General features: G+C 40.7%; 1 protein-coding gene across 1 annotated transcript in view; it reads left to right on the top strand.

Moving 5' to 3' along the window:
- The first annotated feature begins 1,126 nt into the window (after nt 1-1,126).
- ABCC9 (ATP binding cassette subfamily C member 9) overlaps nt 1,127-18,807 on the top strand; it is a 138,392-nt gene continuing 120,711 nt past the window's right edge. Inside the window, exons 1-6 of the mRNA XM_056134559.1 lie at nt 1,127-1,268; nt 6,692-6,833; nt 10,199-10,320; nt 13,495-13,661; nt 14,920-15,162; nt 17,903-18,094. Of these exons, the coding sequence (XP_055990534.1) occupies nt 1,127-1,268; nt 6,692-6,833; nt 10,199-10,320; nt 13,495-13,661; nt 14,920-15,162; nt 17,903-18,094 (1,008 nt within the window). The remainder of the gene's footprint in view (nt 1,269-6,691; nt 6,834-10,198; nt 10,321-13,494; nt 13,662-14,919; nt 15,163-17,902; nt 18,095-18,807) is intronic.

The raw sequence follows: 18,807 nt of genomic DNA, 5'->3' as shown, positions 1-18,807 counted from the left end.
CCCTGCTCTGATACCATCTGTTCCTGCCCAGCATTGAGAAGAATTCACTGAAAAGGCAATTAAGAGTGTGTTACTCTCTCCACTCTCACCCACATCCCTCACGAGACCCCGTTAACTCAGAAGAGAAGCTCCAAGCCTAGGAAGGACCAGCCAAGCCCTGTTCATTTTGCCTCCCGTTGCCCCTGGAAGCTTTTCCAGAGGGACTCTAATGGGATACAGATTTAGGGAGAAAAGACACTTTTGGTCTCCAACCTCTTGTCGGATGCACTTCCTGTGAGAATGACTCTGACTTTGGGGCTCTGGCTTTTGGATGATCCTTTCACTTGTTTTGTATTGAATCAGCCGGAAACACTCAGTTTTAATATTCTTCCGAGACAGGCTGATGACTGCAGGCATGCTGGTCTCTCTGTATTACTGTTTACTTCCCTGAGTGAAATGTTGCAGTCAGTTGTGCCCAACGGGAGCTGTCTGTCGAGGCATTTTCAATGAACATGGAAAAGATTTTGCTTGATATCGGTTTCATTTTTCATTTTCACCGTTTCATTTTTCTTCCCTTTTTCTTGAACCTTATTTAGTTTGTTGAAATCACTTTAGGCAAACATTTCTTTGACGTACCACTGTTGGTGAATATTATTATGTACTCTCCAAATTAAAATGTTTTTCTCAAAAATTAAACTATTGAGTGACTATTGAGACATCAATTAAAATGTATAAATGTACCTGTAGGATGTACAAAATCATGCGACTGGAGCAATCAGTAGTACAGCTGGTTGGGTACTTGTCTTGCACGGAGCTGACCCAGGTTCAATTCTTGGCCTCCCAAATGGTCTTCCAAGCACTGCCAGGAGTAACTCCTAGTGCAGTCAAAATAACCCCTAGCACTGTCAAGTGTTGCCCCAAACAAAACCAAAACAAATAAGCAAACAAACAAACAAAAAGAACGTAGAAAATCTTCAGTAGAAACTCAAATAACTTTGGCATGGAGTTTCCTATATTCTCAATGGCAAAATTAGAAGGTTTCTTTTCTGATATTATATGCCTTTCTGACTATAAGTTTACAGAAGGTAATTTACTAACGAGATGTCTTCTCTTTCCTTTTTTAAAGTCTGTATGCAAAGAAAGAAGAATGAGTCTTTCATTCTGTGGCAGTGAAGCTTCCTCCTACAACATCTCCCAGGGCGTGTTGCAAAACCCTTGCTTCGTGGATGCCCTCAACCTGGTCCCCCATGTCTTCCTGCTGTTTATCACGTTTCCAATATTGTTTATTGGTAAGTAATTCTGTTGTCCTGCCCCCCTCCACTGAAAGTTTATTTAAAAAATGATGAACAATTGAGACTTGGTATAATGTGACTTAATTTCTCCAACATGAGGACTGATCTATACATGTCAGAAAAGAACCATTATCTGTGGTTTACAATTATTAACAATCTTTTTTTTCTTTTTTTGCTTTTTGGATCACACCTGGCGATGCTCAGGGGTTACTCCTAGCTCTGCATTCAGGAATGACTCCTGGCGGTGCTCTGGGAATCCTATGGGATGCTGGGGATTGAACCCGGTTTGGCTGTGTGCAAGGCAAATGTACCTGCTGTACTCTCACTCCGGTCCTTATTATTTATATTCTTGGTACATGTTTTTCTATGAGCAGAAATAGAACAATTTGCCTTCACGTGGAGTGGGATTCATGTAGGAGTAGCTATTTTCAAGAAAGAGGGGAATACTTGTTCTGTGAGAGAGATTGGAAGGATTTGCTGACCATTTGCTTGGTCCTACTTGGTTAAGAGAATGGAAAAGTGGGTAAAACACTGACTGGGCTAGAAGCCACTGGCATTGACATTTAAATGGATGTGTCAAAGTCTAGAGAAATGACAGGCAAAGATCAAGGGATACTGAGTATGTAACTTAAATATGGTGATGGGGATATTTCAGGGATAAAGTGTACATGTGCAAAGAAAAGGAATGAATGATAGAGCTTTCCTATTATTTTGCAGCTTATATATGTAAAAAATTCAGTTATTCAGACCATGCGAACATGATTTTCCCAGAGTTAAAACCAAGATTTTAACTTTTTAAAATTATAAGATATTGCCATATATACAAGTGGTTAAGGATTAAACTTGTCATCACTCATCTTAAGAAATCTAATGGGGCCAGAACAGGTTGGGTACTTGCCTTGCATATGGCTAACCTGAGTCCAATACCAGGACCCCATTTGATCTCCAGAGCACCAGCAGGAGTAATTCCAGAGTGCAGAGCCAGGAGTAAGTCCTGTGTACCACTGGGAGTGGCCAAAAAACAAACCCAAACAAAACAAAGCAACCCACCCAAAAGAAACAACCCACCAAAAAGAAGCAATAATACAACTGAATCTTCTGTGTATTACTACCTAATCTGAAACTCTTTCTGCATTCTATGTTCTTAATGCTTCACAAGAGGAAATCACAATTAAAATTTGGTGTTTAATATCATTAATTTGCTTATAAAACTAAATGAAAAGCCAGACTGATGTTCTTAAGAAAGCTAGGATACTCCAGTGGGAATTGTGGTGTTGGAAGAGGTATGCGTGAAACCCTGTCATTAATGCCATTAATATTATTGTGAATCACAGTGCCTGGTGGGGGAAGGGAGAGAGAGACAGAGAGAGAGACAGAGAGACAGAGACAGAGATGGAGACTGACAGACAGACAGAGACAGAGAGAAAGACAGAGAAAGTGAAAGAGAGAGAAGAAAAATGCCTTCTATAGAGGTAGGCTGGGCAGGGGGCGGTGTGGGCAGAGGTAATGGAAGGGAAACTGGGAACACTGGTGCTGGGAAATGTACATTGGTGGAGAGATGGATGTTGGAACACTGTATGACTGAATGCTAATTATGAACAGCTTTGTAAAACTCTATCTCACAGTGATTCAATAATGAAATCTGAAAAAAAATGCAACATAAAAAAGTTTAAATAAAAAAGAAAAATGATTAATATTAAATGTTCAACCGTAAAGATAAAATAAAGAGAAAGCATAATTTAGACAGAATCATTTGCCTTCATTTAAGTTTTAAAAATAACATATGCCATCATTTATTTATTTATTTAGCAATGATGGGATACGCAGATTGTATAAGAGTCAAGGTGATTACCTTGCTTACAGCCAAATCTGGTTCGAGCCTGAGCATCACATAATTTGCAAACACCACAAGTACTCCCCTCCCACAGCACAGAGCTGGGAATAGCCCCCAACACTGCTGGGCTGGAGTGATAGCACAGCGGTAGGGCGTTTGCCTTGCACGCAGCCAACATGGCCAACCCGAGTTCGATTCCTTCACCCCTCTCGGAGAGCCAGGCAAGCTTCCGAGAGTATCTCGCCCGCACGGCAGAGCCTGGCAAGCCACCCGTGATGTATTCGATATGCCAAACACAGTAACAACAAAATGTCCAATGGAGATGTTACTGGGCCCGCTCGAGCAAATCAATGAATAACGGGAGGGCCTTTACTTTACTTTACTTTACTGCTGGGTGTGTCCTGAGCCCCTCATACTCCTTCCACATACTGAGAGGCTACTTCTAAAATTGATAAAAAATAAGTTATGTATCAAGCAGAAGCCTACATCATACTTGGCATATAGCTATCTATTTTAAACATGTACTGATTTTAAGGGCTGGAGTGATAGTACAGCAGGTAGGGGTGTTTGCCTTGCATGCGGCCGACCCAGGTTCGATTCCTCCATGCGTCTCAGAGAGCCCGGCAAGCTACCGAGAGTACCCTGCCTGCACAGCAGAGCATGGCAAGCTCTTCGTGGTGTATTCGATATGCCAAACACAGTAACAACCAGTCTCACAATGGAGACGTTACTGCGCCCACTCTAGCAAATTGATGAACAATGGGAGGACAGTGCTACAGTACAGTGCTACTGGTTTTAAATTTATACAATGACCACTTATGGAAACACTAGCATTTGTGCGATCATAATTCTACGATTGATAATTCATATTTTGACACCCTGTTAACTTCTTGAGAATAATTACTATCAGAGTCCTATTTGCGTCCCTAGCATTGAGCAGGGACTGACAAAGGATGGAGGCTTTCCCCACTATCCCAAAGTAGAGGGTTCCAGTGAAACATTTCCTAAGTCAAATGGTATAAAGTGAATATTTTTTTTGGCATTCCCAGATTCCCCAAATAACTCACCAATTCATACCAAATCACTCATGAATCCTAGAATCACATTGACAAGGAATAAAAGCAGGAGTGATAAATGCATCTGTGTACCAAGCCAGTTCTGGGAAGGGGCTGTCAGGGTCACCAAGCTCCTTGGGAGCGTCTGTCTCTTAAACAGTTGCTGCTATTTTTGCTTTTTGTTGTAAACTTGGAAGTTCATTTTGGATTTCTTTTGTAAACTAATGTAGATCTTTCATAGTTAGTGGCAGTGCAACTCAAACTTTCAGTGTAACTCCAACTTTCAAAAATCAGAGGGTGCTGGTATATGAATGAGTGACACTGGCTTGAAAATGGTATTTTTTAAAAAATAGTAATGGCTCCTGAGTTTTTGAGAGATCATAAATAAACTTCAAAGAAGTATTGGATATGAGAGAAATTATAATGTGACAAAAAAGAGATCTCAAGTCTGACTGCAGGAATTTTAATCATAAGTTCTAAACGTGTGAGCACTAACTCATAAATCAATATTTTTTTGCAAAAGTTATTTTCTGCAACATTTCAAGCACAAAGTCTTTCTTCTTCACAGTAAAGGAAAAAAATAAGGAAAATTAGGTGACGAGAGGAAACAAAAACTTGGAATCCTTCCCTAGCATACTATATGAATTGACATTATTCTACAGATAGTTTTGGGGAGAAATCGTTTAACTTTTACCAGGATATATTTCTAAAATTGTCATAGATGTAAGCAAATGAGAACCTGCATTGTTTCAGAGTTTTCTGAGAAGCTCATAAATCAGCAAAATTAGTTTTATTTGTGAAAATATCACTATTTCTGTTGAATAGTGCCAGTGTAGTCATAGATAATCATTTTTCTCGCATGATATGACTATATTTAAGAGTTAACTCCACTAAGGAATTCTATGTTACATCACGAGGTACAGATTTTTGCCTTAGTCTTATCCTTAGGTTATATTTTGAAAATTTCTAGTCATTCAATTTTTATATTTATTTTTGGACTATATCCAGCTGTGTTCAGGGATTAATCCTGGCTCTGTGCTCAGGAATCACTCCTGGAAGCCCCTCGGGGATCCATATGCCCTGCTAGGAATCAAGCCTGCATTGGCTGCGTGTAAATCAAACATTTTGTCTGCTGTAATATCATTTCTGCCATGGCATCCAATAATTTAAAAAGAATCATTGATCAAGATTCTGTGGTTGATAGTAATTTTAGTAGTGGATTCTCACACACATAATTCCAACACCACACCCATCACCAGTGTACCCACCTTCTTTTTCCAAGGACCCCAGCACCTCTTCCTTTGTACCCCCCAACTCAGTTGTGTAGATACATTCTTTATGGATGTATCCATGTTCATTGACACACTTAGTACAATAGTCAAGATGTGGAAACAACTTATATACCTATCTATAGATGATCAAGAAGTCATAGTGTACATATGTGCAATGGAATACTACACAGCTCTAAAAAAGAATAAAATCATGCAATTTTCAGTAACATGGATGGAACTAAAGGATACCGTGCTGCGTGAAGTAAGGCAGAAGAAGGAAAGGGATAGATACAGAGAAATCTCTCTCATAAGCGGTACTTAAAGATACACACTAAGGTAGCAACGAACAGCCAAAGTTAACATAATGGGAGAACTTATCCACATACCCAGTAATTTTAAATTAAGATCAGTTTTTTAAAAACAAGTTAGAGATCTATCATTAGGAGTTCTGATTTGTGTGAAATTGCTGTATTGTCCTCAGAGTTGTTTTTTTTGGGGGGGGGGAACAATGTTATAATTATTAATGTGTTAACCTACACCATTGTGTAAAAATTTATTGAATAAAAAACTGGTCTTTATTGTTGTGAGGCTAATCCTGGCAGTTCTGGAGATCACCTGGTCTGAGTGTATGCTGTGTGTGTGTGTGTGTGTGAGAGAGAGAGAGAGAGAGAGAGAGAGAGAGAGAGAGAGAGAGAGAGAGAGAAATGAGTGTGTATGTGAGTGTGTGTGAGTATGTGTATGTGAGTGTGTGTGTGTGTGTGTGTGTGTGTGTGTGTGTGTGTGTAATCTGGTGGCAGGGTCTCTCACGTGCACAGCAAAGGTTTCTCTATTTGAGTCACATCTCTGACTCTGAAATTGTTCAAATTTAATGAACGATGAGCATAGACAAAGATTTCCACAGCTCTTCTAGAAAGCACTAATATCATAAGAGCAACCTCCTCTCCCCTAAGCATATCACAGGTAAAGGTAAAGGTAAAGGCCCTCCCGTTGATCGTCAGTTTGCTCGAGTGGGCCCAGTAATGTCTCCACTGGAGACTTTGTTGTTACTGTGTTTGGCATATCGAATACTCTCGGTAGCTTGCCGGGCTCTCCGAGAGGGGCGGAGGAATCGAACTCGGGTCAGTCATGTTGGCCACTTGTAAGGCGAACGCCCTACCGCTGTGCTATCGCTCCAGCTCCGCGGCAGCACATATACTAAAAAAGCATATCACAATGTAAAATAATTTTTGCATTACCCTTGATCTCTTTTCTCTTTTTTAGGATGGGGAAGTCAAAGCTCAAAAGTCCAAATTCATCATAACACATGGCTCCATTTTCCTGGACATAACCTGAGATGGATCCTTACTTTTGCTCTTCTGTTCGTGCATGTGTGTGAGATAGCAGAAGGAATTGTCTCAGATTCGTAAGTGACCTGGTCTAGTTGATATGTTTGCATATCAGTGGGTACATTTCTATGGGTAGTAGCCAGGAGCTTACAAAATAGGACTTAACTTTTTGGTCATCCCCTATCAGGAATCCTTGCTCTCACCTATTTTATTATGATCATGTTTTTATGTTTGTAGTTTTGGGATATGCCCCAATTTCCCTGACAACAAAAGTTTAGATCTCTGAGATTTTCTATTTCTTTCCTCCCTCATCTGTGCATCCCTTGAGAAATTTTCTCATTTTCAGCACACCATTGTTTATTTACCTTATCTTGCAAAATTGGTGTACATATTGAAGCAGGGTTGACTGGACTGACATTCTACTCTAATAGCTACATACTTTAGAGAAATGTACAGCCAGTTCTTGTGTATTTTTATTTTGTGAATAAGCAAAGATAAGTAGGCGCTGAAGAAGCTTAAGAACCAGTAATAATTGAGCCACAAATGGAAATAAATGCAAAATTATTTTTAAAAATGATTGATCAAGGGCTGGGGAGATAGTACAGCCTATGGTAGAGTGTCTGCCTTGCTCATGGCTAGCCCATGTTCTATCCCTGGCATTCCATGTGGTTCCCCGAGCACCACCAGGAGTAAGCCCTGAGCACAGCCAAGAGCGGCCTCAAAACAAAGCAAAAGAAATGATCATAAAACCTCTATTTTTGAAAGAATTTTGTCCCTTTTATAAAAGAAGTTCGTACTATAAGTTAATACTATCACTGTCACTGTCACTGTCCTCCCATTGTTCATTGATTTGCTCGAGTGGGCACCAGTAATGTCTCTACTGTGAGACTTGGTTGTTACTGTTTTTGGCATATCGACTATGTCACGGGGAGCTTGCCAGGCTTTGCCATGTGGGTGTAATACTCTTGGTAGCTTGCAGGGCTCTCCTAGAGGGGCAGAGGAATCAAACTAGGGTTGGCCTGGGTTGGCTGTGTGCAAGCAAATACCCTATCGCTGTGCTATTGCTCCAGCCCAAGTAACGAATTCTATTTGTAAACTTGAACATTAGTGTGTGGGGGGGGAGGGAGGAATGATATTTTTTATCATGTAGTAACAAAAGAAACTCAATAGTTTGGTTATGAGACTATGATAACTAGTATAGCTTTCACTGAAGAGTAGACACGAAAAGATCCTCACAGTTTTTACGAAGAAAGCTCCAAACTAATTTTCCTCTTATCTACTAAGAACCTCCCTGACATCTGTTTATGTTTTTCTGCTGCAATTAAAAAGAAATGAAACTTCTATGCTTTTGTCCTGGGCCAACTATTTTGTAATATTTTATAACAGTGCGCTGCATTTCTGTGCACGTCTTAGTTTTTGATAAAAATAAAAATCAGACTGAGATATGCCATGCCTCCAAGCCTCGAGAAGATTTAATGTCTAAAACCTCTTAGTGTGTATTTGCACCAGATTATTGCAACGAAATCCATCTGAGCCTTCATTTTCTTTATTCCTCCAATACATGGGCTAACCCGACATGTTTCTATGTTTATGCCAAAGAGTGCGTCACATCAGCCCACTAGTTCCTAAAAACTGGATCTCAGGCTGGCACAGATGAACCCGTTTCAGCCACATGACTGATGTGTATATTCAGTTGAATTTAGAACAGTTTGAATAGTGATGCGGAATATGTTCATAGCAGACTTATCTCATGATTGCCCGGATGTTGGTACAGGGGTTGGGGTTTGGGTTTGGTTGGAAATATCCAAAATATGGTGGTGGGGAGGTGTCATGGTGGTGGGATTGGTGTTTGAGTATTAAATATAATGAAATATTGTGAACTACTTAAAAAAATTTAAAAAATAAGGGAACTTAAAAAAAGGAGAGAGGCTCAAACAGTTTAAAGAAAAAATTAAACAACCCAATTTGGGGTGCAGGAAATTCCAAATTGGGAAGGAGCTTCATAGCTACTTTAGCCTCTATGCTAGATTAGGCAAATTTCCACAACAATCTTTAATGAATCTAGTAACCTTTAGGTTTCACAATTTTTAAACGTCATTGTTTCTTTATGAGGACTCCAGTTTCATAAGCTATTTGTATGCTTTCTTCTATTAATGTCTGCATTTATGTCAGTTTAATTCTTAGATTTAGTTAAAAAAAAAACCTGAAACTCCAGTGGGGAAGGAAGAGGTGCAATCTTGACTACAGTACATTATTAACAAATGGAAGTTTTGATGACCTGTTTTTAAAATCCAATCATTTCAACTTAGATAACATCATTTGATATCAGGGTGCCACGCTCCTACTTTTGAAAATAAATGGGTACAATTTGATTTTTAAAAAAAAGAGGAAGCAGCAGGAATCCTAAGGCAAAGCAGAAATACCCACTTGGTCTTATCCCCGCTGGTGTTTAGCTAAAGGCTTCTTCTTCCTCCTTCCCCCCTTGAGTCTTTTCTGCAAACAGCTTCACTGGGAATCCTGATCCACAGAGGATGCCTGCAATTCTCAGCACTGACAGGGGGTGCAGGACCCTCAATTTCACTATCAGCTCCTGGCCGAGGGGCCATCTGTCTTTAATTTCTACATGGAAGCATTCTTCTGAGCCCTCCTTCCACTTTTCACCATGCAGGCAGGCTCTGAGCAGTGACAGGCATCTCACAGTCCAGCTACCAACTGGAGACAGACACGTTCTTTCTTCTGACTTGGTCATTGGGTTCCCTTTGTCAACCATTCCTTTTCAGAACTGAATTTCCTCTGTGTCAATCTTCTTCCCAGGCTTGAACTGCTCTCTTCTGTTTATAGCTTGCACTTGATGTAGTTAAGCATTGAGAACATTGAGAACAATGAAAAGGTTTTCTCTGAGGGCTTTGTGTTCCATAAATCAAGTCTGATCCTGTTTCTTTTACCCTGACTCTGTTCACTGACCACAGAATAGAGCTTTATCTTCATGTGACCATAGTGTACTGCTTGCAATGCGCTACCTGGCCCCCCTGGGTATGCAGTTCCTTCAAATCTCCCTTTAGAAGTCAGACTTACACACCAGCCACATCCCGGGTTAAAGTTTTCCATGCACAATTGCTGTGCCCTGGGGACTCCAGGCTTCATTCCCACAGACATCATGCCACCTTGCATCCCAGAGTCCAAGACAGTGTCTGAACCCTTCAAACACACATGATGTCTGAATGAATGAGAACAGGAAATGCCCGAAGACCAGAGTTTTCACTGACTGGGTGGCTTGTCCTGGCTGTGGCTGTTGACTTCGCAGCACTGACTTACCTTTGTTGTGAGGATGGGATCATTCCACATGGCCTGGCAGGCGGGAGTCCACGGCACAGAGTGGACCCCACCATGATGACCCCAAGCTCTCCTTTGGGTGCTCCCTGATTTTCCGTCCTCTCCCCAGGCGCCTGGAGTCCAGACACCTGCACCTCTTCATGCCGGCCGTGATGGGCTTTGTGGCAACCACCACGTCCATCGTGTATTACCATAACATCGAGACGTCCAACTTCCCGAAATTGCTCTTAGGTGAGTTTGACCCCGTGTCTCCACCCCGCTGCCTGCTGGCTCCCGTGTTCTGGGGGAACAGGCTGGGAATTGAATGGACTTCAGCTGCACTTATCTGTAGCTCCGGCTGCATGTGGGAGGAAGGAAAGGTGGGAGGTGGTGGGGGGAGGAGGGTTGGGGTGGTGGTGGTCCAGGTTGGGTACCCCTCTGTCCACCAGGACATCTCAGAGGAGAGGCACATGGCTGGGTGGCAGCTCCCACACGTTGGCATGTGGAAACCCTTGCACCATACTCCCACCTCATCTAGTTCTGCATTTCTGCAGGGAAGTAGCTGCCAAGTTACAAGTCTTTGTGGATGCCCGGGGAATGAGAACCTTCCAGAAGTGTCGGTGATGGGGACACTTGGTGGGGAATGCCCAGTTATCTAGGCATCAAACTTGCTTCATTCCGAGCTGAGTTTCTGGTGTCCTGGGGCCCCAACAACTTTCCCAGCAGCCCCCTAAACAGCATTCTGTTTGTATGTTCTCTTGACCCTGGACCTGTACGCAAAGTGGTCCTAGTTTTGTCTGTGCCTGAGGCTGATCCCTCATCCCAGAGTATTACAGTCAGTCTTCTAATGCCTCATCCTTGCATTTCCCGGTGCACACTTTTGCAAAGAACTGAGATGAAGGGGGAGAAACTGCATCTTAAATGAGGTGCGGAGGCCTGTAAATTTTCTAGAATTTTCTAGTTAGGTGTGTGCATGTATATGGTGCTTGCAGTTTTCTAAGGTCACAGATGCCATTTCAATGATCACGGATGAAAATCATGTTGTCTGCTCATATAGAAATCAGTAAAATAGTCATGAAACACCCTCATGTGGTTTTATTTGCCTGGTTAAAGGATATTAAAATGAAAAGGTACTGATTATTTAATGCTGTGTTATGTCACATTGTATGATCTGGCAAAAACAATTTAATAAAATTAAAAGCAGGCGGGGTTAAATGTTAATTTATAAGGTTTGTCAGGTTCTGCGTTATCTTGATTATGAGCTGTTTGGTACCAAATGGCAGGGAGATATATCATAGAAACCTTTGTACAAAGATGGAAAAAAAATGTTGAAATTTCCTCTAGGTCATGACAAAAACAACAGCATATAAGAAAAGATTTATTTTAATTCACGATCACGACCACCCTGTTGTTCGTCGATTGCCTCGAGCAGGTGCCAGTAACGTCTTCTTCGTCCTAGCCCTGAGATTTTTTTTTTTTAAAGTGCCATATTCAAGGCTTTTTCAGGGTTAGGAGAATGAGACCCATCATTGTTACTGGTATTTGGCATATTGGGTATACCACGGGGAGTTTGCCAGACTCTGCCATGTGGGCATGTTACATTTGGTAGCCTGCCAGTTTGACCGAATTAGGAAAGAGATGATAAGATGTCACGCGGCCGCGAATGCTGAGTGCGATAATCTCTGGATCCTGGCCGTTGTTGGAGTTACACGGCAGTTGGTGGGTGTAACTGTCTAGTTACTGGCAGTTCCAGTCCCAAACTGTGCAGGCTTGGAGATCTCAGCCCCGGGTCCCACACACCTGGGTTCCTCTGCCAGTTCTTTTATGCGTGAGGCTCATCCAAGTGTGTGGAGAGTGCTCCCAGCATGGCCTTGGCTGGGCCTCGATGGTCTTCAGCTGTTGGGCCCTGGTGGAGACAGTCAGGCATAGGGTAGGAGACTCTGCCTTGTTCTCTCCCAGGAGCTGAGTGTGATGATCTCTGGATCCCGGCCGTTGTTGGAGTTACACGGCAGTTGGTGGGTGTAACTGTCTAGTTACTGGCAGGTCCAGTCCCAAACTGTACAGGCTTGGAGATCTCAGCCCCGGGTCCCACACACCTGGGTTCCTCTGTCAGTTCTTTTATGCGTGAGGCTCATCCAAGTGTGTGGAGAGTGCTCCCAGCAAGGCCTTGGCTGGGCCTCGGTGGTCTTCAGCTGTTGGGCCCTGGTGGAGACAGTCAGGCATAGGGTAGGAGACTCTGTCTTGTTCTCTCCCAGGAGCTGAGTGTGATGATCTCTGGATCCTGGCCGTTGTTGGAGTTACACGGCAGTTGGTGGGTGTAACTGTCTAGTTACTGGCAGGTCCAGTCCCAAACTGTACAGGCTTGGAGATCTCAGCCCCGGGTCCCACACACCTGGGTTCCTCTGTCAGTTCTTTTATGCGTGAGGCTCATCCAAGTGTGTGGAGATTTTTTTTATGACCCTAAAATAATTAATTATTTTAATTACTCATGGTAATATGGCTGCAGGCAAAGGTGATTTATCTCCTTATTTCACTTTGCCCCCCAATATCTGTTATAAAAATTATAAAATTTAGACATTTATCGATTTGGGGAATCACAAATCCTTAAGTGCTGAGGAATTGTTTTCAGCCATACTCAAGGGAAGATATAGTGCAAGGGATAAAACTGGGACCCCCAGATGCAGCTAGCTCTCCTCACCCCCAATATCTATTATTTTAAACTGGTAATTGCTACCTGTGTTTCGATTGAGTATACAGTCTGTACCAGGACAATGTACAATTAACAGGGAAGTACATTCTGAAAATATTGTTTATATTTTTATATTAGATATCTTATGAGTATCAAGTAGCTCAAATTTTATTGTTCACCATGTTTATATCTGCTTTGGCAACATATTTCAAGTGTTTTCAAATGTTTCCAACCATCTGGGTGAGAAAAGTCCCTTATTTGCTTTGAATGATATGTCAGATAAACCGTATATTTCATAGTAATTTTGGGTTACAGCATAAGCCTCTGCAAGTTATCAGACACTCTTGGGCGGAAGACACTGACAATCACTTGCAAATTCTTCATGAAATCAGGGCAACTTTAAAAGTGAAACCAGAAGCAAAAGTCAAGTTTTCTATTTACAAATGGATTCTTAAGTCCTGCAGAATGTACGGAATCTGGTTTTCAGGTCATCTTACTTCTTTCTGTCTTTCCCATGGGATTAAAATGGAAACTTCCATCCTGAAGTCATCGGCAAGCCTTCAACTCAATGTTCCAACATGCAGGAGAGCTTAAGTGTTAGTCTTTCAACAATTAAAATGAACCAGAATTAGAATATTAAAGAAATGTCTTTACAATTGTAAAGCACTGTCGTGGCATTGGAATTTTAAATGAAGTTTAAAAATTCAGGAAATAAATATATTTCTCTTTTTCTTCAGCGCTGTTTCTATATTGGGTGATGGCCTTTATTACCAAAACCATAAAGCTGGTCAAGTATTGGCAGTCAGGTTGGGATATATCAAACCTCCGTTTCTGCATCACTGGTATGATGGTCATCCTGAATGGACTCCTGATGGCTGTAGAGATCAATGTCATTCGGGTCAGAGTAAGTCTCTAAGCACTCATAGTAATAATTAAAAATGATTGACATTACCAGCTGTCTATCATCCACATGTATAATATGAAATCAAACCACTAATGGTCCAAAAATCTCCATATGACCCTAGAAGTTATTTATTTATTCATAAATATCCAGTGCCTGATGTACAAATATTTTGTTCCATTTACAGTTCATATAAGATAATTTTATACCTGGTCTGTAATTACAGATATCTTGTACATAGTGGTTCCAGTTTCTGATGTGTGACACACTAATGACATGCTTTTCTCTCTGTGTTTTTTATGAAGCCCTTTGAATTCATTCTGAATGGCAGAAATTAGTGGAGAAGATACGATTTACATTAGCCAGACCACAAATTGACAGTCAGTGTTAGTGTTGATAACACATTTTCAAAAGCTAGAAAATGTAAAAATGTAAAATATTCATTGGTATATATCACAGATATAAAATATTGATTACCAGCAATAGCTTTAAAAAAAAATTTACCTGGAGCCAGAGCGATAGCACAGTGGGTAGGGCATTTGCCTTGCACGCGGCCGACCCGGTTTTGATCCCCGGCATCCCAAGCACCACCAGGAGTAATTCCTGAGTGCAGAGCCAGGAGTGACCCCTGGCTGGGTGTGACCCAAAAAGGCAAAAAAAAATGCCTTTTAGGGGACTGGAGTGATAGCACAGCGGGTAGGCGTTTACCTTGCATGCGGCTGACCCGGGTTCAATTCCCAGCATCTCATATGGTCCCCTGAGCACCGCCAGGGGTAATTCCTGAGTGAATGAGCCAGGAGTAACCTCTGTGCATTGCCAGGTGTGACCCAAAAAGGCAAAAAAAAAATGCCTTTTATGAGTTGAACCGCCCAGAGCAAAATGTGAAATTAAGGTATGAGTTAATGTCATTGTATCAAAAGAAAGTTATTTCAAAGAATATTTTAGAAAGGTATAGAAGGAGGAATTAAAATCCAAATTGCGTGACGGTCAGAGAGATAATACAGTGGTTAGGGTGCTTGCCTTGCGTGCAGCCAACCCATATCTGATTCCCAGCTATATGGTTCCCCGAGCCCACAAGGAATAATCCTTGAGTGCAGAGCCAGGAGTATGCCCTAAGCACTGCTGGGTGTGGCCAAAACCCTCAAATAAATAAATAAAAACAGAAGTGTCACATTCAGATATTCAAATATAGAACACTTTGTCTTTAATATGTGGAAAGAATTGGGTTGCTTGTTACTCTGTGGAATTTTTCTTGCCACAGAGATATGTATTCTTCACGAATCCTCAGAAAGTAAAACCTCCAGAAGACCTCCAGGACCTGGGCGTACGATTCCTTCAACCATTTGTAAACTTACTGTCAAAAGCAACATATTGGTGGATGAACACACTTATCATATCTGCTCATAAGAAGCCTATTGATCTGAAGGCAATTGGAAAACTACCAATAGCAATGAGGGCAGTCACCAATTATGTTTGCCTGAAAGAGGCATATGAAGAACAAAAGGTAATTTTCTATTTTTAATGTCTATAATTGTAGAGTATGGTCTGTTAAACAGAAAGTCACTGAGCATGGTTATCGCAGGTTAACAAAGGACAGACTCTGTTTTATGCAGTAATTTTGTATCATGTCAGTTGGATTTTTGAGAATATACTGGAAAAGCCAGTAAAATATACCTGGGTCATGTTTCTTTTGCAGTCATTTCATGAAGTGGCATAGGGAGAGTATTGTCCCATATCTGGAGTCAGTTGGAGAGTAATAATTAAGCTCAGTTGATCAGCTGTGGTAATCCTTATTACCATCTGAGAGGATTAACTTATTAAGCTTTGTTATCAATTTTTAAGTATACCATCAATTGTACTAGTATTAAGAAAAATAGATTACATCTATTAAACCAACATCAAGAAACTAAAATCCTTTATCAAAATTTGGACTTTATCGTTCAAAGGAGAAGCCTAGTTAATTAATGAGGCATCACTATCATCGATAATAGGGATGCTGGCATGGTGAATCAGTAAAGAGTTTTGACTCTTCTAAATCATGATCAACAAAGCAATTATAATCAATGATGAAAACGACCTCTGTTTTGTATCAAAAGAGTACATTATGAAATTAATGTTTCAGGAAACAGTTACTTAAAAATGAACCTGAGTCATCTCTCCAGTTTCACCTCTGGGAAAAGTATTGCACAATAATTTAAAAACTTCTTTCTTTCAGTAAATACTAATATTTTAGCAATATATAGCCTAGCTTAAGTATGCTATGATTATAGGAGAGTAGCTTGAACTTGGTTTGTTAACACCTTTTATAAATGAAGTTTAATAGAGGTTTATTTAAAAAAATTTTTAAATGTTCAGTTTAAATAAAAGGGCTGTAGAGATAGTACAGCAAGTAGGGTGGTTGCCTTGCGTGCACTAGGTTTGATTCCCACGTCCTGACAGATTTCTGAGTGAAAAGCCCGGAGTAAGTCCTGAACACAAATGGGAGTGGCCCCAAACACAACTATAAGGAAAGAAAGTTTTGAGAATAATCAAATTATTTATCTAATAGGAAGTTGAATATAAAACACAATTCAAGTTTATTGCATTGAACTGACTCTGTCGCCACTGTGAAAAAAATTTTTTCCAAGACTTAATTATGATTATTTTTGTCTTAAAAAATCTTTCCAATATGTAACTGTAGATGAGTAAAGTCATGGTATGGAATACATGTATATATCACCCTTCATTTCTTTGAGTAAGTAGGAAACACAAGTCTAATGTAACTTTGAGAAGTATTGTCTACCATTCTTGGGGATCAATACCCAGAGGACAGGACCCAAAAGTACAGAGGGGAGATGCTTGCCTGGGCACTGCGTATGGCTACTGAGGCCCGCCAGAAGTGATCCCCAAGCACAGAGCTGGGTGTACCTCCCTCAACACCCCAAATCCTTCAACCTTTCCATACGAAATACACAGAGGATCAAATACCCATCCCTCCATCAGTGCCCATTTCCCACCACCACAGATGCCAGATCATTGTATAATTGAAACCAAGCACAAAATTTGTAAGTCTACAACTGTACTTCATGGTGTCTCACTAATAAAAAAAATTAAAAAAGAAATACACAGAGGAGAAATTATTTGAAATTGAGATGATCTTTTCTGTTTAGCTTAAGGATTTTGACTGGCAAATCTTTTGTGATCAGAAATCTTAACCAGCTTGTACTAAGCTTCATCTTTGTACTTTCCTGATTTCCATGAGATGTAATTTGGTAATATTCATGGAAGACAAATATTTTCCAAATCGAAGGAAGTTGACTTTAGTCTGGACTTGATTTGGGGGTTATCTTTTGACAACTAAAAATAACTTGCAGAGAAAAGTCTTTGAAAATGTGCCTCAATTATTCTTCGTTCCATGGCATCAACATATATCCAGTAGTAGAGTTTGTAGAGCCTACAAGGATTTAGACTTAACGTACTATACGAAGTGGGATTTATAGGAACCTATTCATATTTATTTTAAAATATAAAAATGACTGGGGAACATAAAGTAACAAAATAGGAGACTAACACCCAAGAATGGCCGAGATTAGTACCAGGAATTTTGCTCCATGGCTTGGAGGCTAGCTACACATGCTAGGGGAAAAGGGAGCTCAGATAGAGAAGGGAGCACCAAATCAAGGGTGTTGGGAGGATCCTCCCAGGATGGGAGAAGCATGCTGAAATTAGACTATAGTCCAAATATGATTGCTACTCAGTGCCTCTTTTGCAAACCATAGCACCCAAAAAGAGAGAGAGAACAAAAGGGAATACCCTGCCACAGAGGCAGGGTGGGATGGGGGGGATGTGGGGGTGGGAGGGATACTGGGACCCGTGGTGGTGGAAAATGGGCACTGGTGGAGGGATGGATATTTGATCATTGTATAATTGAAACCCAAGCACAAAAATTTGTAAGTCGGGGCTGGAGAGATAGCACAGTGGGTAGGGCGTTTGCCTTGCACGCGGTCGACCCGGGTTCGACTCCCAGCATCCCATATGGTCCCCTGAGCACTGCCAGGAGTAACTCCTGAGTGCAGAGCCAGGAGTAAACCCTGTGCATTGCCAGGTGTGACCCAAAAAGAAAAAAAATTGTAAGTCTACAACTGTACCCCATGGTGTCTCACTAATAAAAATTTAAAAAATAAAATAAAATATAAGAATGAATTTACAGAGTTGTTGAGATTATTTCCCACTCTCTTATTTTGATTTTTTTCTCTTTCTTTCAGAAAAAAGTAGCAGATCACCCCAACTCGACTCCGTCTATATGGCTCGCAATGTACAGAGCTTTTGGGCGACCCATTCTACTTAGCAGTACATTCCGCTACCTTGCTGACCTACTGGGATTTGCTGGCCCTCTCTGCATCTCTGGAATAGTTCAGCGCGTGAATGATACTCAAACTATGACGAAAACACCAGGAGTAAGTTCCTGGTGCTTGTGAAAGGAAAGATGTGATTGGCAGATTTCATTGTCGATACTCACTTTATTATTTTTTTTTCTATCGCACTTTTATGAGCAGTTCAAATAAGCTCTCTTTACACAGGACTAAATGCTTTTTAAAAAAAAGAAAACAATCATCTTTCTTGTAGAGAAAATCATGTGTTTATGTATTCATTAAATGGACCTGGCCAACAAAATTATTTCTCAGATTCAGAGGCTATAAACATTTAATAAGTTTCTGCCCTGTGCCAGGAACGATGTTCAGAAATTTTACACTGATTATTTATTTTGATCTTTATGGCACCCCATTAAAGTATGTTTGTGCTCATTCTGGGCGGGTGACTGAGTCACTACTTTAGAGGTCTGTGACCAATATTGTTAATGATGCGATTGGTAATACATACAAACTTTCTCTCTTCTTCGCTAATAAAAAACATCACTGTTTCACAATAATCAGGGAGAGTCACAGTATGATATTTTTTTTATTAGAAGTTATTTTACTACTTGGATGCTCTCTGGCCTAAGAAACTATGTATTACTGTTAAACGTGTGTAATCTTTAATTTCCTGATGTAGGAGACTTCAAATGTGACTCATTTCCCTAGTTTTGTAGACACTTAGTCCGGTTGCATCCATTTCTCTTAGCTAGTTCCTCATTCTGATTCCCTGTACCTCTTACCTTATTCCTGGCTTC

Source organism: Sorex fumeus, unplaced genomic scaffold (assembly GCF_029834395.1).
Source record: "Sorex fumeus unplaced genomic scaffold, SorFum_2.1 ptg000100l, whole genome shotgun sequence".
NCBI lineage: Eukaryota > Metazoa > Chordata > Mammalia > Eulipotyphla > Soricidae > Sorex > Sorex fumeus.
The sequence above is the reverse complement of the archived record's forward strand: the minus strand, read 5'-3'. Positions and strand labels throughout refer to the sequence as shown.